Source organism: Haliotis cracherodii, unplaced genomic scaffold (assembly GCF_022045235.1).
Source record: "Haliotis cracherodii isolate W230 unplaced genomic scaffold, xgHalCrac1.p SCAF_6, whole genome shotgun sequence".
Lineage (NCBI taxonomy): Eukaryota > Metazoa > Mollusca > Gastropoda > Lepetellida > Haliotidae > Haliotis > Haliotis cracherodii.
Window position 1 is genome coordinate 5896084 of NW_027266319.1, and position 25857 is coordinate 5921940.

The 25857-nt window shown below is 40.2% G+C and overlaps 2 protein-coding genes across 2 annotated transcripts; both read left to right on the forward strand.

Annotated features, from left to right (window-relative positions):
- Nucleotides 1-2632: 2632 nt before the first annotated feature.
- On the forward strand, nt 2633-5913 carry LOC139446210 (C-type lectin domain family 17, member A-like). Its single transcript, XM_071227538.1, has 3 exons — nt 2633-2945; nt 3266-3445; nt 5595-5913. The coding sequence occupies exons 1-3, from the start codon at nt 2633-2635 to the stop codon at nt 5819-5821; spliced, it is 720 nt and encodes a 239-aa protein (XP_071083639.1). The 3' UTR covers nt 5822-5913.
- An 8340-nt stretch (nt 5914-14253) lies between these two features.
- LOC139446215 (C-type lectin domain family 17, member A-like) lies at nt 14254-17726 on the forward strand. The gene is made up of 3 exons (XM_071227540.1): nt 14254-14551; nt 14885-15064; nt 17500-17726. Exons 1-3 carry the CDS (start codon nt 14254-14256, stop codon nt 17724-17726), a joined length of 705 nt encoding a protein of 234 aa, XP_071083641.1.
- The last annotated feature ends 8131 nt before the right edge of the window (nt 17727-25857 follow it).

A 25857-nucleotide genomic window follows, 5' to 3' on the forward strand; every position in this document is an offset into this window, starting at 1 on the left:
GGAGTCAGTATACTGTGTCTGAGTGGGGTATTCATGTTAAACTGCGGCATGGTATCTCAGTGAGCTAGCACTATAAATCGGCATCAGTCCGGACTAGCACAAGCAGCCACACACACACGTACATGCACGTCGCTATATAAGTGCAATAATCTTGGACGCGACGTTAAACACCATTTCACCTCACCTCACCTTATTCCAAGAGTCTACAGATGAGTGAGTGAGTGAATTAAAATTTAACGTCGCATCGGCATTATTTCAGCCATATAGCGACGAGACCAAGATAATATATTTACAATTTAGTTATTAATTCCAAAAGCCTACAGATGATTGGTTGGTTGGTTGGTTATTTAACGCCGCACTCAGCAAGATTGCAGCTGTATGACGGCGGTCTGTAAATAATCGAGTCTGGACCAGACAACCCAGTGATTGACATCATGAACATCGAACCACACAATTTGGATCAATGACATGCATCAACCAAGTCAGCGAGCCTGACCACCCGATCCCGTAGCCCCCTTTACGACAAGCATAGTCACCTTTTACGTCAAGCACGGGTTGCTGAAGACCTATTCTACCCCGGATCTTCACGGGTCGACTCCAGATGAGACTACATTGGTCGCACTGTATATATGCAGAAAAATAACTACCACAGTCGTAGCGATGTATACTATACATAATATTTAATACAATTGTGTCAGAGGTATGACATGGTCCTGGCTTGTAAGAAGAAGATCTTCCTTTGGATATTTCATATATATTCTTCAGAATCACTTTCATTGGTATGCAACTTAATAATGATAGAGCATTAACACACTTTAACGAATGAACACAACTGTGTGCTTATTGGTATTAGTGAATACGCAACACACACATTGAGACAATGAAATAGTACATGTATAATATGTATTTTGATGATAAAATGGCACCTTTCGAAGACAAGTCAACAGCTGATCAAGTCGCTTTCTCAGTCACAACAGTGATCGACAGCTTGAGCACAAAGTAGTTCCTCATAAAAAGTTAACAAAATACAACACGCACTTTTATGTTATTATAAGTTTCAATATCAATTATAAATCCTCCATATCTGGAAGAACATGTTTAAAGCAACAAGTATACAAAATTTTTGAAAATAAATATCTGTACAAATAGCATATTTCTGTCATTTTTTAAAATACATAAGCCATGAATTATATAATAATGCTTATTGTTGTTCCAAAATCACATGAAGTATTCATGTATACTCCTACTTGATGGGGAAAACAATTAGTAATGTTAGATAGTCTGTGGAGATGATGGTACACCCACTGTCTTTATATCAATACCTGGGACTTGTACTCACCCCAGAGATTGGAATGTCCCGGGAGATATCAGTTAGCACTGGGTGAGATCAGAGTGAACTGAGAGGGATAAGAGTGTATCGGGACTGATAACGCATGGGGTGAGATTGGAGTGAAATGGGAGGGTGTGGAGTGCATATGGTGAGATTGGAGTTATCGGGAGGGGTTGGTGTGTATCAAATCTCAGCCCTAAGCTTCGTTGCCGAGGTAAACAAGAAAAGGGTGGCCGGAAATAACGGCGCTACTCGGGCTTGAACTCGCATAACGTTTCTGATTGGCTAAAATGAATAATAGTGGATCGAAATATTAGCACACAGTGAAAGGAGGGAAATTCAGAACCGTCAATGGTAGGCCTGCTTGCAAAATGTTGGGGTTGACAAGGAAATCTACAGCATAGTTAAACATTTCGAAGCAGATTATCATTGACGGTCTTGAATTTCCCTCCCTTCGCGACCCGTGAGGATTCCGGGGTAGAATAGGTCTTCAGCAACTCATACTTGCCATAAAAGGCGACTATGCTTGTAATAAAAGGCGAGTAATGGGATCGGGTGGTCATGCTCGCTGACTTGGTTGATACATGTCATCGATCCCAATTGCGTGGTTCGATGTTCATGATGTCAATCACTGGATTATCTGGTCCAGACTCGATGATTTACAGACCGCCGTCATATAGCTGGAATATTGCTGAGTGCGGCGTTAAATAACAAACCAGCCAACCACCCCCCCCCCCCCCACCCCCCCCCCCCCCCCACCCCCCACCCATCACCCCCACCCCCCCACCACCACCATGTGCTAATATTTTGATACACATTTTAACCAATCAGAAACGTTTGCAGAGTTCAAGCCCGTGTAGCGCCGTAATTTCCGGCCACCTTTTTCTTGTTTACCTCAGCGGCGCAGCATAGAGCTGACATTTGATGGTTGTTTTAAAATAAATATGAGGTAAGTTCGCCACAGATGAACATGATTGTATAGCCTATGGTTTGTTTAGCAGGTTCCAGTGGGTTGAAATAAGTGACATTCATATTTCATGCGATATCGAGCTGCAATTCGAACCGAGTGCGAAATCTTGAATAAGAACCAAGATGGCGGGTGTTACTCCTCGTCTCCTTGTATATAAGGGATTTGATTTTTTTCTATACGAATATATTATGTCTTACACGCTATCATCGAGTTCCTGTGCAATTTCAATACATTTCCATACTCATTTGCATTGAATCAATATGTGAATCCGCGACTCATCTCGGTACATATGTCTTGACTAGGCCCATAGATGACAGTGACTTCAGTCGTTGATGAGTGTGAGAAAGATGTTGGTAGCTCTGATAATCCTTCTAACGGGTACCTACACATCAGCCTTTATTGGAACTGGACGAGGAACTAAAAGAACAAACATGGCAGACGTTTTAGTAAATATGAATATCTTAAGTGAATTTTCAAACGTTCTTAGTGGCGTCCGATGCGTTGATCTCTGTCTCCAGAATGAGGCGTGTGTGTCTGTATTCTACAGACGGCAACACCGGCGGTGTCAGCTCCATGACGTGTTGTTCATGTCGCCGCAGGACGGAGAACAAGAGACGGGTACAGTGTACTACAGCGTCACAACAGGTCATTCATTCATTCATTCATTTATTCATTCATTTGAACTTACATTTCAAAGGTTTATTGCCTCAGAAATCTTCTGATCAATCCGTCTGAAATGTACATGCCCTGTCAACTACGTAACTTTATGTTCACTATAAGCGGCACTTTAAAAAAACGCAGACAGTACTATCATATTATTATATTTGTATTTTATCATCAATACAGTTGCACCACAACTGTGTTACCTAAAATGTTTTTATCACTCTGCTACCTGTTAATGTATAGGATGGTATCATATGTTCACTTTTTTACATATAGAAGATAAGTGCCCTTGTCTGTCTCAGGTGATTGTCCATCTGGCTACGTCCACAACCGCCTCCTCAACTTCTGCTACCAGCTTCATCAGGAGAGGATGACGTACGACAAAGGTCTTGCTGACTGTAAATCCAGAGGAGAACACTTTGTTGTTATTGACAGTGAGGACAAGCTGAACCACGTCGTCAAGCAGATCAACTCGTCACTAGGTTTGTATATTTTACTCTTACTGTTGTATGCACGTTTCATATATCAGACTGATACATTTCGTCCTCGCATTAAACATTTGTGTTGAAAACATGTATTGATTTGTCTATTGTTATCCGATATAACCATGTGCGAGCATAACGTCTTAGGTGCCGCAATTTGCTCTGCAGAATCGCGTTCTTTGGGCACGCCAGAAACCTATGATGGTGGGTTCAAAAACCGATATTGTTTCTAGGTTTGTCAGCACCATACCCGTGCTCGTGGGTTTCAATAAGGTGGTAAACTTTTGAACCCTGCATCACTTCGGTCTTTCCGCTCACATCAAGCTGACACGCCATGATATAACTGGAATACTGTTAAAAGCGGCGTAACTCCAAACCAACGTAAGCATGTGTTTATGAATCCGTATCAGATAATGATGATATCGGGTGTTCGCCAAAAGGGGAGCGTATTGGCACCCATCCAAAACACATTCAAAGGCAAGGCCAGTATTTACTTGAACAAACACGCAAACATTATCTCCACATAAATTAAATATACTGTATACCACAGTTTTTCTTGAAAGCTTTACTGATTCTTTTACTTATGTAAGCCTGATATAAAACAACAACTTCTGAGCCAGAGTCGTTTGACGGTCTTTAAAATGGATTGCTGAAGACGGGGCGTCAAACTTGGATCCGGGGTAGAATAGGTCTTCAGCAATCCATGCTTGCCGTAAAAGGCGACTGTGCTTGTCGTAAAAGGCGACTAATGGGATCGGGTGGTCAGGCTCGCTGACTTGGTTGATGAATGTCATCGATCCCAATTGTGTGGGTCGATGTTCATGATGTAAATGATGTCTGGTCCTCAGTGTGGCGTAAAACAACAAACCAAACCAAACCAAACCAAAACATGTCTTCAATAAAACACTTTGAAAATTATACTGAGGACTTACCTCTTTTTTTTATATTGTTAAACTCCGCAATCAGAAAAATCCCAGATATATGATGGCGGTCTGTAAATAATCGAGCCCGACAACCCGATCCCATCCCGTTAGTCGCGTCTTACGACAAGCATAGTCGCCTCTTGAGCCAAGCGCGGGTTGGGATCTTCACGGGACCAATTTAACATTAATTGACAATAACAATCCTCGTCAGTTATTCAAATATGGATCACAATATCTTGAGCAGCCTCCTACTAATTGGGTTTAGAACTGGTTAAATTATTATGGAAGTATATGCCAAAAGAGAGATGTGTGATGTTGTCTTTGGTAGAATGCACCAACTGAAAAAGGGGAAACAGAATTGGTACATACCCATTCTGTCCCAGCCAGCTGTCATCCAAAGTATGGCTATGAAAGGCTATACTACTTGTAACCATCACCACATTAATTGTTTGATAAAAGAAGTTTGTACGAGTGACATATCAAACAATGTCTTATACATTTGTAAGGCCAATATGTTAACTGGGGAAGAAATCTGCCCAAGCCATGCATCGGCATTATCAATTTTTGGCTTGGTTCTAAAACCTGAAGACATGTCCATTGCTCTTGTTTACTGGATTCTAAAGTTCCATAACAATTCATACAAAGAGATATATGTTACTGGGTCCATTCCTCATTGATAACATCAATGTAAAGTGTGGGGATAAGACAACTAGTAGCCTTTTACGGCAAGCATGGGTTGCTGAAGATCTATTCTACGCCGGATCTTCACGGGTCTAAAAGAATGGTGGATTGATATATCAAACATAAATACATTTCAACAATACACAAATAGTTGAAGTGATGCTGTATTAATTGTGTTTCAGTCTATCTATGACGTTGAATATCATATTGCACGTAGAAATAACTACTTCTCTGCCTTTAACAGAAAATGGGCTTTGTATACTCAAACTGTAAATAACTTATTCGCTTGCAACAAAATATGATGTACCATAAAAACCGCACCTTCTTAAATGTATACATAAATATGCCTTCATCTGTACCATGCTGTGGATTATGCCCTATACCTCCTCTGTACCACATCCTTTTGCGAATTACCTTTATACATGAATTTGTACTGTTATTCGACTGCATCTGTATCCTGTGTATATGACTGAATAAAAAAATAAAATGAAAAAAAAATGTGTTTCAGTCAAGCAGTAATCATGATAACACACTCTTATTTGCAGACACTGGGCCTTGCAATTACTACATCGATGGGTCGGACGCAGCAAATGAAGGGAACTGGGTATTTCATGATGGCCGCAAAATGACGTACTTTCCCTGGGCTCCGGACTATCCCCGTGGCGACAAAAAGAGGGACTACCTTATGGCTGGTAGTGATTATAACTTTCGATGGCTCAATGCGATTAGGGGGAAATATAAGCATTGTTACATTTGTGGAAGGGATGTGTGACATGATGTGAGCAGTTTTGCAGCCGTGGACATTAAAACGCCTCTCAAAATGTGATTATGACAGAACTATAGATAAGCTCTTGGTTATTTGAGTATTTTACCCAGGGATTTAATTTTGATTGAGTATCCACAAGTTTTAGAGGGTATTCAAATTTTTTACCCACCTGTTTCTTGACATTTGGCTATTTAACTTTAAACCTGTTTCGTAACAATCCTTGTAAATCATTTAAACTATGTGAATGGTAAAAAACTCATCTGCGTCTGTTTGCAGCTCCTGCTCCCGGAAGCTTTTTTTGTTTACAACCTAGCTTTGTATCTTTTGTCTGTTGTTTAACGCCGCACTCAGCAATATTCCAGCTATATGACGGCTAGCTTTGTAATAAAGACACCTTTGTACAAATCTAATAGATGTAATATACGCATTAATTTATTTCAATGGTGTATTTGTAGTTTTTTGTGTTTGATACCCTAGAATTCAATTTTTCTGCGTATTTCAGCTTATTTAATGCATAGTTTACGCAAATACGCAGCTGATCTCTGAATTATATAAGGAACATATCCTGGATCTGTAACATAATGATGGAATGCATGACCTTTAAACTTACCAAGAGCTCCCTTGTTACAAGTGAGTGAGTATGGTTTTACGCCGCTTTTAGCAATACTCCAGCAATATCACGGCGGGGGACACCAGAAATGGTCTTCACACATTGTACCCATACCTGGAATCCAACCCGTGTCTTCGACGTGAAGAACGAACGTTTTAACCACTAGGCCACACGACCGCCCCCCTTGTTGCTAAATACATGTAGGTCATAGATAATTCATCATATGTATTTTGGTACCAATGTGTCCATAAATCACTATCAAAAAGTGACTATACCAAGTGTCCTCGAAAAGGTGACAGTGTCCTGCTCCACCCGTAGCATCAGTCCCAAACACAACCCGTGAAGATCCGGGGTAGAACAGGTCTTCAGCAACCCATGCTTGCCGTAAAAGGCGACTATGTTTGTCATAAAAGGCGACTAACGGGATCGGGTGGTCAGGCTCGCTGACTTGGTTGATGCATGTCATCGATCCCAATTACGTGGATCGATGCTCATGATGTCAATCACTGGATTGTCTGTTCCGGACTCGATTATTTACAGACCGCCGTCATACAGCTGGAATATTGCTGAGTGCGGCGTTAAACAGAAACCAACCAACCAACCAACATGTGTGCTATTTATTATCCTTACTGTACATCTGGCTCCATTGCATGTGTGCTATTTGTTATCCTTACTGTACATCTGGCTTCATTGCATGTGTGCTATTTGTTATCCTTACTGTACATCTGGCTTCATTGCATGTGTGCTATTTGTTATCCTTACTGTACATCTGGCTCAGGCCAATGATCTCTGTGTTACTTGTTGTCCATTACCTATTGTTGTTGTTGTTGTTGTTGCTGCTAATGTTAACTTGCTTATCACAACATGTTATGCATATTTTAATCTCATCACGTGGTTGCATTCACTCCAGTTTGATAACGGTGTAAGAATCTTCATCGAAACATCTCTATATGCAATAAACCAGTTTTCCATTTCCAAATAATTGTTTAACTAATGTTACATTTGGGATAACACTTTCTTAGTTAAGTACAGATTCTAGTACTTTTTTGGGTTGAATCCCGTCCGGGATTCGAACCCACACCTGCCAGGGTGGGGCACCTAATCGCCGGCACACCTTGATTTTTGTTACACACACAAGCGAATTACTGTTTTAAAACAAGGGCAATAAATTGAATTCTTGAAGATTAAACAACTAATTTGTGTCCACTAATTACATCTCAGTATTTATAATGAGATGGTTATATAATATGGTGTAATTATAATTATATCACTAGCACAGTGAGTACAGGACCTCAAACTCCCAATCGCACAGCTGAAACGTAGTTGGTTACTTTTCTAAAATTATCAAAACGTTTTTGTGTTTTTGTTTTTTAGTGTATTCATAATAACCGTTTGATATGAAGATGAATGTCATAACAACTAATGTGTTTTCGCATCAGCGCCCTGTTTAACATTTCAATATGCATATGCAATAGGGTCACCTCGTTGGCTTGGCTGATGCATGTCATCGTATCCCATTTGCGTGGAACGATGCTCATTATGTACATCATGCGGCGTTAAACAACAAACAAACAAAAGCATAAACATTAGAGAAATATTTTGCGTTTATATCAATAAATATATCTCATGCACTAAGTCCCTTCTCAATGGGATTGAACGAGTGCAAGAATAATGAGCCTATTTGCTCAAGTTTTGATTGTCTTCAAGTTGTTTTTTAGTCAGTAATTAAGTAAATACTAGCTTAATGATTGCTAATTGGTGTACCTTGATGTATATAGGAACACACTTAAACTTGGTTGTTGGTTTTGAACCCGTGGATGAACCAGTGACTTCAGAAACGTGTCCTGTCTCTTTCGTCTCTGTAAATATGGCCGATTTGAAATAAAATGTAGCTTGATAATTATGAACATCCTCCTTCAGGTGAGTAAATATTGTTATGTGGTACTACATACTGCAACTTTATTTCTGATGAGTGTTAGTGGCAGCAAGACAAATACTCATAGAATGCCATTAGCTGTTATGGCTAGGTTTCTATTCAGTGGCATGCGTGTATAAGAAAGTGACCTCTCACTGTTGATTATACTGCACGCACGCACACACACACACACAAACGCACACACACAAAAACGCACACACACATAGGACCAAGCTTATCTACTTGTCTAGTGCGGACGGGATACTTATCGGAAAACACCGATTTCTTGCCTGCGTCCAACACAAGATTCAAGAACAGAGCACGTGCCTCATTCCAGACATTCGACTGTGACAAATTCTGGTCATTCGTGGGTTCATTGAAGTCATGATAACGGTATCTGTAGGTCCATATTTCAGTAATTATCATACATAATACACCATTTCCATGACAACACCATTTCCACAATCATAAGAAATCTTTACCAACTATACGATTCCGACAATACTACACTCGATAGGGATAGGGAGTGTCAAGATGGGGATACATTTGACTGGAAGTTTCGAGACGCTGAATGAATAGTAAACGATATGGGATGGAATTGACGCATCTTAAGAATAATTTCAGATTAAACAAAAGTATGAATACACAATGCCATTTAGAAAGTGGTCAAATGTAACTAATGTTATATTTGGGATAACACATGTATCAAAGTACGTGATCTAGACTACCAGTTGTCGGAATTTCATTTTTGAGGAAGGCTCGGTGGCTGAGTGGGTTAGATCGCTGACTTTGTGTTCTGGCCATTAGGTGCCTCACCCTGGCAGGTGTGGGTTCGAATCCCGCACGGGACTCAACCCCCAAAAAGTACTAGAATCTGTACTATACTAAGAAAGTGTTATCCCAAATATAACATTAGTTAAACAAAAGTAAATAATAATAAAGATCACTATCTCTCGACTTTCGTAAGTCCACAGATATTTATTGTATATATATATATATAGAGGTTATGTCGGCATATGGACAGAGAGGCTGGCCATGTTTGCTGATGATGACTCGGCAATGTCTGACACGTGTTCACAACTTAAAGGAAAGATAACAGCACTGGAAAGTTCTTCTAAACATACTGGTATGAAAGTAAATCTGAATAAAACGAAGATTATTGTGTCAGAAATAAAGTTGCAGTATGTTTTACAAAGGAGGTCTTTTATTGGTGCACACAGGTGCATTTAGCAAACAATATGTAACCAAATAAAAGCGACAAAACCCTTTCCATATTCACAAAATCTCTGTCAAAAGCAGAGTCGAGTGTAGGATTCCGACTACATCATGAGCATGTGTTTATGAATCACCATCAAACAGTGATGATACAAAGTGTTCGCGAAAAGATGAACGTATCCTGACCTACCGGTTGCACCCGTCACAAACACATACAAAGGCAAGTCAATTGTTCACCTGAAAAAAACATAGGAACATATGGTACAGGTCAAAATAGGGAATTCCATCGGACTTTATTCTTGTCACTGATGCGTCAAATTTGCAAATGTCCTCCACGTGTCTACCGTAACACTAAAAAGCGTTAATGAGGCCTTGAATGTTGTAACGTTGATCAAACATCGTTTTACGACGTTCTTTTAAATCTTGGTATGCACGCTCGATTGTACCTCAGAAGCTGTGAAAACCAAGGTGGTGCGGGAATATTGCTCGAAATAACTGTCATACAGTCTTGTGGAGAGTGATTTGGCACTCTTTATACATGATGATTTATGCATAAATCTCGGCAAATGTTATATTATTGTACATCGTAAATAATATGCGCATCCATGCTCTTGCTCTTGTATGTAAATTGGGCCGGAGTCCTTTTACTGAATATAATTGTCTATGTGTCCAATGTCTTTCAAACATCTGGAATTATAGATATTCGTGTATGTAAGGCGGACAAGCAATCCCATTTCATCAATAAGTCTAAATCTTCCTGTTATTTGCATTTCTTTTAAACCGATGGAAACAGTAGAAACATAGTCCGAAAGATGTCCATTAATTTCAAACATGAATAAAAATGATCACATAAAATTTCATGTAATTCTTTATATTTCAGCACCATTTGAAAAAAAGGAAATAATTCAATTTCTGAGTACAGGTGGCGTACAAAGACATATGACAATCGCCTTTGGCTAAGGAATCCAACAATTATTCAAAACGTTGGTGCATAAATAGAACTCTTTCATGTACTCTTGCATACATGTGACCGCCTCCGTGGTCTAGTGGTGGAGCGTCTTCCGGAGAGCCGAAGGTCCGGGGTTCGATCCCCGACCGCGTCATCCTCGTACACGCACGTCGCTATATAAGTGCAATAATCCTGATAATGTAAAAACAAAACTGATGCTCGCAGTCTACATTTAAAGAGTCATGGTTACCTTTGTAAAGAAGTTTTTCAAATGATTTTGCTATTATAATAACTGTTTACTTACATGTTGAATACAGGATTTGGACTAATTTATACAGACTCTCTGTACATGTAAATATAAGACGGTATTCAGCATCTGAGTATACACACCGTCAGCAAAAAACAGGTTACCACACAACATACAGCAGCTCATTGCTTAAACTAGTCATGACATAAACAATGCCTAATCACTACGCAAGTATTGATTGTTGGCTTATATCTAATGTCATAGAAAGTATATTGGCAAGGGTCCATCTGGGTTACATCTGTAAAGACGTTTTTCAAATGATTCAAGTCATCATTATAACTGTTTACTTACATGTTGAATAAAGGATACAGGCTCTGAGTTTTTGTAAATATAATACCATATTCAGATTCTGAGCACACAAGCACACACTAAAAGAATAGGTAACAACACAACAGCTCATTGCTTAAAATACCCATGAAATAAACCACGCCTAATCAATGCGAAAGGAAACGCATGTGTACATGTACGCACTGACATGTTACATCTGTACTCGGCAAACTCTTTTCCTTATTCCAAGAGACCCCCTCCGTGGTCTAGTGGTAGAGCGTCCGCCCGAAGCGGAATGTCAGGGGTTCGATCCCTGGTCGCGTCATACCAAAAGACGTTAAAAGATGGTTCTTGTTGTTACGGGGGCGGTCGGGTAGCCTGTTGGTTAAAGCGTTCGCTCGTCACGCCGAAGACCCGGGTTCGATTCCCGACATGGGTACAATGTGTGAAGCCCATTTCTGGTGTCCCCCGCCGTGATATTGCTGGAATATTGCTAAAAGCGGCGTAAAACCATACTCACTCACTCTTGTTGTTACCCTGTCTGGCGCACGGCAATAAGGGACTAAAACAAGGATTGGTCGGTTCGGAGTCAGTATACTGTGTCTGAGTGGGGTATTCATGTTAAACTGCGGCATGGTATCTCAGTGAGCTAGCACTATAAATCGGCATCAGTCCGGACTAGCACAAGCAGCCACACACACACGTACATGCACGTCGCTATATAAGTGCAATAATCTTGGACGCGACGTTAAACACCATTTCACCTCACCTCACCTTATTCCAAGAGTCTACAGATGAGTGAGTGAGTGAATTAAAATTTAACGTCGCATCGGCATTATTTCAGCCATATAGCGACGAGACCAAGATAATATATTTACAATTTAGTTATTAATTCCAAAAGCCTACAGATGATTGGTTGGTTGGTTGGTTATTTAACGCCGCACTCAGCAAGATTGCAGCTGTATGACGGCGGTCTGTAAATAATCGAGTCTGGACCAGACAATCCAGTGATTGACATCATGAACATCGAACCACGCAATTTGGATCAATGACATGCATCAACCAAGTCAGGGAGCCTGACCACCCTATCCCGTTGTCGCCTTTTACGACAAGCATAGTCACCTTTTACGGCAAGCACGGGTTGCTGAAGACCTTTTCTACCCCGGATCTTCACGGGTCGACTCCAGATGAGACTACATTGGTCGCACTGTATATATGCAGAACAATAACTACCACAGTCGTAGTGATGTATAATATATATAATATTTAATACAATTGTGTCAGAGGTATGACATGGTCCTGGCTTGTAAGAAGAAGATCTTCCTTTGGATATTTCATATATATTCTTCAGAATCACTTTCATTGGTATGCAACTTAATAATGATAGAGCATTAACACACTTTAACGAATGAACACAACTGTGTGCTTATTGGTATTAGTGAATACGCAACACACACATTGAGACAATGAAATAGTACATGTATTATATGCATTTTGATGATAAAATGGCACCTTTCGAAGACAAGTTAACAGCTCATCAAGTCGCTTTCTTAGTCACAACAGTGATCGACAGCTTGAGCACAAAGTAGTTCCTCATAAAAAGTTAACAAAATACAACACGCACTTTTATGTTATTATAAGTTGCAAAATCAATTATAAATTCTCCATATCTGGAAGAACATGTTTAAATCAACAAGTATACAAAAATTTCGAAAATAAATATCTGTACAAAAAGCATATTTATGTCATTTTTTAAAATACATAAGCCATGAATTATATAATAATGCTTTTTGGAGTTCCAAAATCACATGAAGTATTCATGTATACTCCTACTTGATGGGGAAAACAATTAGTAATGTTAGATAGTCTGTGGAGATGATGGTACACCCACTGTCTTTATATCAATACCTGGGACTTGTACTCACCCCAGAGATTGGAATGTCCCGGGAGATATCAGTTAGCACTGGGTGAGATCAGAGTGAACTGAGAGGGATAAGAGTGTATCGGGACTGATAACGCATGGGGTGAGATTGGAGTGAAATGGGAGGGTGTGGAGTGCATATGGTGAGATTGGAGTTATCGGGAGGGGTTGGAGTGTATCAAATCTCAACCCTAAGCTTCGTTGCCGAGGTAAACAAGAAAAGGGTGGCCGGAAATAACGGCGCTACACGGGCTTGAACTCGCATAACGTTTCTGATTGGCTAAAATGAATAATAGTGGATCGAAATATTAGCACACAGTGAAAGGAGGGAAATTCAGAACCGTCAATGGTAGGCCTGCTTGCAAAATGTTGGGGTTGACAAGGAAATCTACAGCATAGTTAAACATTTCGAAGCAGATTATCATTGACGGTCTTGAATTTCCTTCCCTTCGCGACCCGTGAGGATTCCGGGGTAGAATAGGTCTTCAGCAACCCATACTTGCCGTAAAAGGCGACTATGCTTGTCATAAAAGGCGACTAATGGGATCGGGTGGTCATGCTCGCTGACTTGGTTGATACATGTCATCGATCCCAATTGCGTGATTCGATGTTCATGATGTCAATCACTGGATTGTCTGGTCCAGACTCGATGATTTACAGACCGCCGTCATATAGCTGGAATATTGCTGAGTGCGGCGTTAAATAACAAACCAGCCAACCAACCAAGCACCCCCACCACCACCACCATGTGCTAATATTTTGATATACATTTTAACCAATCAGAAAAGTTTGCAGAGTTGAAGCCCGTGTAGCGCCGTAATTTCCGGCCACCTTTTTCTTGTTTACCTCAGCGGCGCAGCATAGAGCTGACATTTGATGGTTGTTTTAAAATAAATTTGAGGTAAGTTCGCCACAGATGAACATGATTGTATAGCCTATGGTTTGTTTAGCAGGTTCCAATAGGTTGAAATAAGTGACATTCATATTTCATGCGATATCGAGCTGTGATTCGAACCGAGTGCGAAATCTTGAATAAGAACCAAGATGGTGGGTGTTACTCCTCGTCTCCTTGTATATAGGGGATTTGATTTTTTTCTATACGAATATATTATGTCTTACACGCTATCATCGAGTTCCTGTGCGATTTCAATACATTTCCATACTCATTTGCATTTAATCAATATGTGAATCCGCGACTCATCTCGGTACATATGTCTTGACTAGGCCCATAGATGACACTGACTTCAGTCGTTGATGTTGGTAGCTCTGATAATCCTTCTAACGGGTACCTACACATCAGCCTTTATTGGAACTGGACGAGGAACTAAAAGAACAAACATGGCAGACGTTTTAGTAAATATGACTATCTTAAGTGAATTTTCAAACGTTCTTAGTGGCGTCCGATGCGTTGATCTCTGTCTCCAGAATGAGGCTTGTGTGTCTGTATTCTACAGACGGCAACACCGGCGGTGTCAGCTCCACGACGTGTTGTTCATGTCGCCGCAGGACGGAGAACAAGAGACGGGTACAGTGTACTACAGCGTCACAACAGGTCATTCATTCATTCATTTATTCATAAATTCATTCATTCATTCATTCATGTGAACTTACATTTTAAAGGTTCATTGCCTCAGAAATCTTCTGATCAATCCGTCTGAAATGTACATGCCCAGTCAACTACGTAACTTTATGTTCCCTATGAGCGGCACTTTAAAAAAACGCAGACAGTACTATCATATTATTATATTTGTATTTTATCAATACAGTTGCACCACAACTGTGTTACCTAAAATGTTTTTATCACTCTGCTACCTGTTAATGTATAGGATGGTATCATATGTTCACTTTTTTACATATAGAAGATAAGTGCCCTTGTCTGTCTCAGGTGATTGTCCATCTGGCTACGTCCACAACCGCCTCCTCAACTTCTGTTACCAGCTTCATCAGGAGAAGATGACGTACGACAAAGGTCTTGCTGACTGTAAATCCAGAGGAGAACACTTTGTCGTTATTGACAGTGAGGACAAGCAGAACCACGTCGTCAAGCAGATCAACTCGTCACTAGGTTTGTATATTTTACTCTTACTGTTGTATGCACGTTTCATATATCAGACTGATACATTTCGTCCTCGCATTAAACATTTGTGTTGAAAACATGCATTGATTTGTCTATTGTTATCCGATATAACCATGTGCGAGCATAACGTCTTATGCTCTGCAGAATCGCGTTCTTTGGGCACGCCAGAAACCTATGATGGTGGGTTCAAAAACCGATATTGTTTCTAGGGGTTGTCAGCACCATACCCGTGCTCGTGGGTTTCAATAAGGTGGTAAACTTTTGAACCCTGCATCACTTCGGTCTTTCCGCTCAGGGGGTACGGGTGGCCCAGTCGTCTAAGGCGCCACGATTCGCTGTGCAGAGTTGCGTCCCTTGGGCACGCCAGAAACCTATGATTGTGGGTTCGAATCCCGGTTCGCCCTAATTATGTTTCTAGGTTTGTCAGCACCATACCCGTGCTCGTGGGTTTCACCGAAGTGGTAAACGTCTAAAACCTGCATCACTTTGGGCTTTCCTCCCACATTAAGCTGACACGCCGCGATATGACTGGAATACTGTTAAAAGCGGCGTTAAACCCAACTCACTCACTCACTCACTTTCCGCTCACATCAAGCTGACACGCCGTGATATAACTGGAATACTGTTAAAAGCGGCGTAACTCCAAACCAACGTAAGCATGTGTTTATGAATCCGTATCAGATAATGATGATATCGGGTGTTCGCCAAAAGGGGAGCGTATTGGCACCCATCCAAAACACATTCAAAGGCAAGGCCAGTATTTACTTGAACAAACACGGAAACATAATCTCCACATAAATTAAATATACTGTATACCACAGTTTTTCTTGAAAGCTTTACTGATTCTTTTAGTTATGTAACCCTGATATAAAACAACAACTTCTGAGCCAGAGTCGTTTGACGGTCTTTAAAATGGATTGCTGAAGACGGGGCGTCAAACTTGGATCCGGGGTAGAATAGGTCTTCAGCAATCCATGCTTGCCGTAAAAGGCGACTGTGCTTGTCGTAAAAGGCGACTAATGGGATCGGGTGGTCGGGCTCGCTGACTTGGTTGATGCATGTCATCGATCCCAATTGTGTGGGTCGATGTTCATGATGTAAATGATGTCTGGTCCTCAGTGTGGCGTAAAACAACAAACCAAACCAAACCAAAACATGTCTTCAATAAAACACTTTGAAAATTATACTGAGGACTTACTTCTTTTTTGTTATTGTTAAACTCCGCAATCAGAAAAATCCCAGATATATGATGGCGGTCTGTAAATAATCGAGCCCGACCACCCGATCCCATCCCGTTAGTCGCCTCTTACGACAAGCATAGTCGCCTCTTGAGCCAAGCGCGGGTTGGGATCTTCACGGGACCAATTTAACATTAATTGACAATAACAATCCTCGTCAGTTATTCAAATATGGATCACAATATCTTGAGCAGCCTCCTACTAATTGGGTTCAGAACTGGTTAAATTATTATGGAAGCTGTGGAAGCATATGCCAAAAGAGAGATGTGTGATGTTGTCTTTGGTAGAATGCACCAACTGAAAAAGAGGAGACAGAATTGGTATATACCCATTCTGTCCCAGCCAGCTGTCATCCAAAGTATGGCTATGAAAAGCTATACTACTTGTAACCATCACCACATTAATTGTTTGATAAAAGAAGTTTGTACGAGTGACATATCAAACAATGTCTTATACATTTGTAAGGCCAATATGTTAACTGGGGAAGAAATCTGCCCAAGCCATGCATCGGCATTATCAATTTTTGGCTTGATTCTAAAACCTGAAGACATGTCCATTGCTCTTGTTTACTGGATTCTAAAGTTCCATAACAATTCATACAAAGAGATATATGTTACTGGGTCCATTCCTCATTGATAACATCAATGTAAAGTGTGGGGATAAGACAACTAGTCGCCTTTTACGGCAAGCATGGGTTGCTGAAGATCTATTCTACGCCGGATCTTCACGGGTCTAAAAGAATGGTGGATTGATATATCAAACATAAATACATTTCAACAATACACAAATAGTTGAAGTGATGCTGTATTAATTGTGTTTCAGTCTATCTATGACGTTGAATATCATATTGCACGTAGAAATAACTACTTCTCTGCCTTTAACAGAAAATGGGCTTTGTAAACTCAAACTGTAAATAACTTATTCGCTTGCAACAAAATATGATGTACCATAAAAACCGCACCTTCTTAAATGTATACATAAATATGCCTTCATCTGTACCATGCTGTGGATTATGCCCTATACCTCCTCTGTACCACATCCTTTTGCGAATTACCTTTATACATGAATTTGTACTGTTATTCGACTGCATCTGTATCCTGTGTATATGACTGAATAAAAAAATAAAATGAAAAAAAAATGTGTTTCAGTCAAGCAGTAATCATGATAACACACTCTTATTTGCAGACACTGGGCCTTGCAATTACTACATCGATGGGTCGGACGCAGCAAATGAAGGGCACTGGGTATTTCATGATGGCCGCAAAATGACGTACTTTCCCTGGGCTCCGGACTATCCCCGTGGCGACAAAAAGAGGGACTACCTTATGGCTGGTAGTGATTATAACTTTCGATGGCTCAATGCGATTAGGGGGAAATATAAGAATTTTTACATTTGTGGAAGGGATATGTGACATGATGTGAGCAGTTTTGCAGCCGTGGACATTAAAACGCCTCTCAAAATGTGATTATGACAGAACTATAGATAAGCTCTTGGTTATTTGAGTATTTTACCCAGGGATTTAATTTTGATTGAGTATCCACAAGTTTTAGAGGGTATTCAAATTTTTTACCCACCTGTTTCTTGACATTTGGCTATTTAACTTTAAACCTGTTTCGTAATAATCCTTGTAAATCATTTAAACTATGTGAATGGTAAAAAACTCATCTGCGTCTGTTTGCAGCTCCTGCTCCCGGAAGCTTTTTTTGTTTACAACCTAGCTTTGTATTTTTTGTCTGTTGTTTAACGCCGCACTCAGCAATGTTCCAGCTATATGACGGCTAGCTTTGTAATAAAGACACCTTTGTACAAATCTAATAGATGTAATATACGCATTAATTTATTTCAATGGTGTATTTGTAGTTTTTTGTATTTGATACCCTAGACTTCAATTTGTCTGCGTATTTCAGCTTATTTAATGCATAGTTTACGCAAATACGCAGCTGATCTCTGAATTATATAAGGAACATATCCTGGATCTGTAACATATGATCGAATGCATGACCTTTAAACTTACCAAGAGCTCCCTTGTTACAAGTGAGTGAGTATGGTTTTACGCCGCTTTTAGCAATACTCCAGCAATATCACGGCGGGGGACACCAGAAATGGTCTTCACACATTGTACCCATACCTGGAATCCAACCCGTGTCTTCGACGTGAAGAACGAACGTTTTAACCACTAGGCCACACGACCGCCCCCCTTGTTGATAAATACATGTAGGTCATAGATAATTCATCATATGTATTTTGGTACCAATGTGTCCATAAATCACTATCAAAAAGTGACTATACCAAGTGTCCTCGAAAAGGTGACAGTGTCCTGCTCCACCCGTAGCATCAGTCCCAAACACAACCCGTGAAGATCCGGGGTAGAACAGGTCTTCAGCAACCCATGCTTGCCGTAAAAGGCGACTATGTTTGTCATAAAAGGCGACTAACGGGATCGGGTGGTCAGGCTCGCTGACTTGGTTGATGCATGTCATCGATCCCAATTACGTGGATCGATGCTCATGATGTCAATCACTGGATTGTCTGTTCCGGACTCGATTATTTACAGACCGCCGTCATACAGCTGGAATATTGCTGAGTGCGGCGTTAAACAGAAACCAACCAACCAACCAACATGTGTGCTATTTATTTTCCTTACTGTACATCTGGCTTCATTGCATGTGTGCTATTTGTTATCCTTACTGTACATCTGGCTCCATTGCATGTGTGCTATTTGTTATCCTTACTGTACATCTGGCTCCATTGCATGTGTGCTATTTGTTATCCTTACTGTACATCTGGCTTCATTGCATGTGTGCTATTTGTTATCCTTACTGTACATCTGGCTTCATTGCATGTGTGCTATTTGTTATCCTTACTGTACATCTGGCTCAGTTGTTGCTGCTGCTAATGTTAACTTGCTTATCACAACATGTTATGCATATTTTAATCTCATCACGTGGTTGCATTCACTCCAGTTTGATAACGGTGTAAGAATCTTCATCGAAACATCTCTATATGCAATAAACCAGTTTTCCATTTCCAAATAATTGTTTAACTAATGTTATATTTGGGATAACACTTTCTTAGTTAAGTACAGATTCTAGTACTTTTTACTCACACCTGCCAGGGTGAGGGACCTAATCGCCAGCACACAAAGTCAGCGATCTAACCCACTCAGCCACCGAAGCTTCCACAAAATGAAAGTTCGACAACTGGTAGTCTAGATCACGTACTTTGAGTACCCCCCTGACAAGAGTAAATTGGCACGGCTCCCATGGCCGAAAGCTATGAATACACAATGCCATTTAGAAAGTGGTCAAATGTAACTAATGTTATATTTGGGATAACACTTTCTTAGTAAAGTACAGATTCTAGCACTTTTTGGGGTTGAGTCCCGTCCGGGATTCGAACCCACACCTGCCAGGGTGGGGCACCTAATCGCCAGCACACCTTGATTTTTGTTACACACACAAGCGAATTACTGTTTTAAAACAAGGGCAATAAATTGAATTCTTGAAGATTAAACAACTAATTTTTGTCCACTAATTACATGTCAGTATGTATAATGAGATGGTTATATAATATGGTGTAATTATAATTATATCACTAGCACAGTGAGTACAGGACCTCAAACTCCCAATCGCATAGCTGAAACGTAGTTGGTTACTTTTCTAAAATTATCAAAACGTTTTTGTTTTTGTTTTTTAGTGTATTCATAATAACCGTTTGATATGAAGATGAATGTCACAACAACTAATGTGTTTTCGCATCAGCGCCCTGTTTAACATTTCAATATGCATATGCATTAGGGTCACCTCGTTGGCTTGGCTGATGCATGTCATCGTATCCCATTTGCGTGGAACGATGCTCATTATGTAAATGATGCAGCGTTAAACAACAAACAAACAAAAGCATATGCATTAGAGAAATATTTTGCGTTTATATCAATAAATATATCTCGTGCACTAAGTCCCTTCTCAATGGGATTGAACGAGTGCAAGAATAATGAGCCTATTTGCTCAGTTTTGATTGTCAGTAATTAAGTAAATACTAGCTTAATGATTGCTAATTGGTGTACCTTGATGTATATAGGAACACACTGAAACTTGGTTGTTTGGTTTGAACCCGTGGATGAACCAGTGACTTCAGAAACGTGTCCTGTCCCTTTCGTCTCTGTAAATATGGCCGATTTGAAATAAAATGTAGCTTGATAATTATGAACATCCTCCTTCAGGTGAGTAAATATTGTTATGTGGTACTACATACTGCAACTTTATTTCTGATGAGTGTTAGTGGCAGCAAGACAAATACTCATAGAATGCCATTAGCTGTTATGGCTAGGTTTCTATTCAGTGGCATGCGTGTACAAGAAATTGACCTCTCACTGTTGATTATACTGCACGCACGCACACACACACACACACAAACACACAAAAACGCACACACACATAGGACCAAGCTTATCTACTTGTCTAGTGCGGACGGGATACTTATCGGAAAACATCGATTTCTTGCCTGCGTCCAACACAAGATTCAAGAACAGAGCACGTGCCTCATTCCAGACATTCGACTGTGACAAATTCTGGACATTCGTGGGTTCATTGAAGTCATGATAACGGTATCTGTAGGTCCATATTTCAGTAATTATTATACATAATAGCGACAACACCATTTCCGCAATCATAAGAAATCTTTACCAACTATACGGTTCCGACAATACTACACTCGATAGGGATGGGGAGTGTCAAGATGGGGATACATTTGACTGGAAGTTTGGAGATGTTGAACGAATAGGAAGCGATTTGGGCTGGAATTGACGCTGATGATGACTAGGCAATGTCTGACACGTGTTCACAACTTCAAGGAAAGATACCACCACTGGAAAGTAAACATCCTGGTATGAAAGTAGATCTGAATAAAACGAAGATTATTGTGTCAGAAATACAGTTGCAGTATGTTAGGTGGAGGTCTTTTATTGGTGCACACAAGTGCATTTAGCAAACAATATGCAACCAAATAAAATTGACAAAACCCTTTCCATATTCACAAAATCTCTGTCAAAAGCAGAGTCGAGTGTAGGATTCCGACTACATCATGAGCATGTGTTTATGAATCACCATCAAACAGTGATGATACCAAGTGTTCGCGAAAAGGTGAGTGTATCCTGACCTACCGGTTGCACCCGTCACAAACACATGCAAAGGCAAGTCAATTGTTCACCTGAAAAAAAACCATAGGAACATATGGTACAGGTCAAAATAGGGAATTCCATCGGACTTTGTTCTTGTCACTGATGCGTCAAATTTGCAAATGTCCTCCACGTGTCTACCGTAACACTAAAAAGCGTTACTGAGGCCTTGAATGTTGTAACATTGATCAAACATCGTTTTACGACGCTCTTTTAAATCTTGGTATGCACGCTCGATTGTACCTCAAAAGCTGTGAAATGTAGACACCATGGGCTGGAGGTGCGGGAATATTGCTCGAAATAACTGTCAAGCAGTATTGTGGAGAGTGATTTGGCACTCTTTATGCATGGTGCTTTGTTACAACCCTTAATGTAAAAATTACTCTTAATGTAAAAACATTTACATTAAGGATCACGTGTTAAGTCTTATTGTAAAAAAAATACATTGAGAGTAACATCCCGCAACCCTTAAAGTAAAAAATATTTTTTTTACTTTAAGGGTTAATATAATATATATTGCCCCTTAATGTAAAATATTCTTATAAACAAAGTTTGATTGGAAATATACGATACTTTTTTTTGTTATTTTCACGTTTTATATTGTTTTTGCTCGGTTTCTTGCAATTATTCGAGGGGCTATCATAAGAAGGACAGGCTCGTCATTGTGGACATGCCAGCTACTACTCTGGAAGGTGATGAGCATCAGTTGTCGGCTCCAATCGCAGGTCGCGACTCAAGTGGAACATCGTCAACTGTGGATTAGGAGCGGGTGCTGCCTTCAAGATCGAAGGTTATGCAAAAGCATATCTTACATTGCAAGGAATATAGAAGATTTAACCAACAAACTGTCCGACATTGGCTTTATTCTCCCCCGCCACGAAGTGGAAGGGGTATATAGGAATGGGTGCCGTCCGTCCGTCCTTCCATCCTTCCGTCCGTCCAGCTGTCTGTCACATTTTGTTTCCGGAGCAGATCTTGAAAACCGTAAAATATTTATTCACCAAACTTGGCACATAGATAGGTCTAGTGGTGAACTGGTGCCTTTTGATAGTTTGGGATTTAAAAAAGAAATTTTTCGAGTTTCCATGGCAACAACTTTGATTTAGACTACAAATTGCGGTAGTCCTCGTTTCTGGAGCAGATCTTTAAAACCGTAAAATATTTCTTCACCAAACTTGGCACATGGATAGGTCTAGTGGTGAACTGGTGCCTTTTGCTAGTTTGGGATTTTAGAAAAAGTTATTTTTCGAGTTTCCATGGCACCAACTGATTTAGACTGAAAATGGAGGTAGTCCTCGTTTCTGGGGCAGATCTTGAAAACCGTACCATATGTCTTCACAAAACTTGGCACATAATATCACCTCACAGTATTAAATACATTTCCTTTCTTGTTGGTAAGTTCTGCATTGCTTGAGTGTATGTTCCTCCAAAAGAAACATGGACACGGTTGTTGCATTCACTGACTAATTTCATGCAGAAACACAACTCATTACAAATACAACAGTGTAACTGATCTTAAACCTACTCAACTGTATAAACACTGCCTCCTATCCTGTATATATTCTTGTCAACCATACTCTGTTCTTCACTTGCTTGATAACGGTGTTAGAACCTACACCGAAACCATCGCTCCTAATTGTAATAAAGAAGTTGTTCGTCCATATGTCTCATCCTTACTCATTACAAATACAATTACATATTCTATCATAAACTGCAGATGGCAAAACAACACCAGTAATAACTTTTTTTAGTGCTGCAATTAGGTCCAGTGATCATAGTTCACAGAAGCTAATGCATTGTACACAACCGGACATGTCATACTGGCATATTCTGTTGGATAAAAGTTTGTTTGGTTTCTGTAGAGCTACATTATGTGTGTTTACATATATCCAGCCGGAGAGGTCGACCTGGTATCATAACAAAGATAGGTGGTGAGGAGAGGTGCACTTGTGTTTAACGTCGCGTCCAAGATTATTGCACTTATAAAGTGAAGTGCATGTGTGTGTGGCTGCTTGTACTAGTCCGGACTGATGCCGATTTATAGTGCTAGCACACTGAGATACCATGCCGCAGTTTAACATGGATACCCCACTCAGACACTGTTTACTGACTCCGAGCCGACCAGCCCTTGTTTTAGCCCCTTAATGCCGAGCACCAGACAGGGTTACAACAAGGACCCCGGACCCTCCGCTCTCTGGGCGGACACTCTACCACTAGACCTAGGAGGCACTCATAACAAAGATAGACAAAATGGAGTAGAGATTTTGCTGGATGAGAACCCAGCTTTTTTCTATCACTGTACTTGGATTTGTTTGTTTGTTTGTTTGTTGTTTAACGCCGCACTCGGCAATATTCCAGCTATATGACAGCGGTCTAAATAATCGACATCATGAGCATCGATCAACGCAATTGGGATATGATGACATGCATCAACCAAGTCAGCGAGTCTGACCACCCGATCCCGTTAGTTGCCTCTTACGACAAGCATAGTCGCCTTTTACGGCAAGAATGGGTTGGTGAAAACCGATTCTACCCCGGATCATCATGGGTCCATTGTACACGAATAATAGAACAGGTGTGTCGCGGGACACTGTGGAAAACGATGTTATTCACCATGTTGAAAGTAATAATTAGTTGATTTTTTACACAATTTGAGATGAAAAGATATTCATGTGATAAATTACTGCATAACTCTTTTGGAAAAGTGTTCAATTCTGAACATACATATTGTGAATGGAAGAGTTGGAACTGAGTATCAAATCGGCGACTGTACAATTATTGGGCAGTTAGTGAGTGAGTGAGTGAGTTGGGTTTAACACCGCTTTTAAAATTATTCCAGTTATATCACGGCATATCAGCCTAATGTGGGAGGAAAGCCCGAAGTGATGCAGGCCTCAGACGTTTACCCCTTCGGTGAAACTCACGAGCACGGGTATGGTGGTGACAAACCTAGCAACATAATCGGGACGAATCGGGATTAGAACCCACAATCATAGGTTTCTGGTGTGCCCAAGGGACGCAACTCTGCACAGCGAATTGCGGCGCCTATTGGGCATTTAGGGCATGTTCCCCGATGATGAACGTCCTTGTAAAAAAACATGAACGGTGCCATTATTGAAAGAAGCTAAAGATAACTCATACCTTATTAAGTATAACAAAGTTTGCAATGAATACAAATAACTGTATGGAATCAAGAAGTACCAGTTTCCACAATGTATAAGGAGTGACCTAGAAAATGCAGCAACGTAGACTCTAAACGTTTTGGGGACATCATATATAGAGCGTGTGTATGGACGACCGTAACGACCCAACCCTACTGATATACAAGACTGGGGGGACTATTCAGGATAATCTTGTTGAGGTGGAGGACATTGTGACATGTCAAGGTTATGTGCAAGAATTGACAATTGACAATCTGGTACTGTTACATGTTGCTCTCTCCAAACGTACTCATACCCGCAAGATTGGAGTATCTTTTGACACCCGAGGTCCAGTTATTTTTACCTCTGCAATCGTAAAGAATCATCATGTTATAACATTTCTTTGGGAATCTGGTACTTGGCACAATTTTATCCAATATTTCATTACTTTTATGTAACTAACTATATACATCCGTCATGCGAAATCTATTCACAATCCAGTACCATTTACTCATACAGTATGTCGAAAGATAGCATTTACAGCTCAACTGTACGAAGTTCCGTGGTGAGCTTATGTCAGCTCCCCCAGAAGATCGAAGAGTCGGTTCCTAACGGACATAAAATACACATGCCGTATGCCTAATGTTCTTTTTCGCTATTTTCAACCAACAATGGTCTTACCACAGGATATGCTGAACTGCTATAGAAAAAGGTATAGACTTCATATCCGAAAAATATAAACTTTAAGTGGCTTTATTTGACTCGGCACGGTACTTGGTACCTTTAACCACACATCATTGCATTGTAATTCCTGCCGTTTGTAATAATGATTCTGGTGTATGCTTAACTGTCACACCCGTAATACTGCAACAAAATGTCCATTATTTTATGCATAAAACTCTGTTAATGAACCATTCTAACAACACAACATCATCTACAACTTGGTCTGATCAGTTTGGGCTGAGTCCTCCTTACCGCTGTTGCGGTATTAGGCTAGTAACGAGGTTACCTTGCAGAATATCGAAAGAAAGTTTGATAAAATCGGTTAAGGGGGGTAGGGGTCATAAACCCTTTTATGAAGGCTGAATATAACAACCAGGTGGTCGTTGTGGAGGGGGAATCTAAAAATGATTAGTCATTTCACAAAGTAACGATCAATTAAATCTGCGAAGTTTCACGAAAGTTCGATAAGTATTATTTCATAGTGATAACCCTTAATGTAAAAA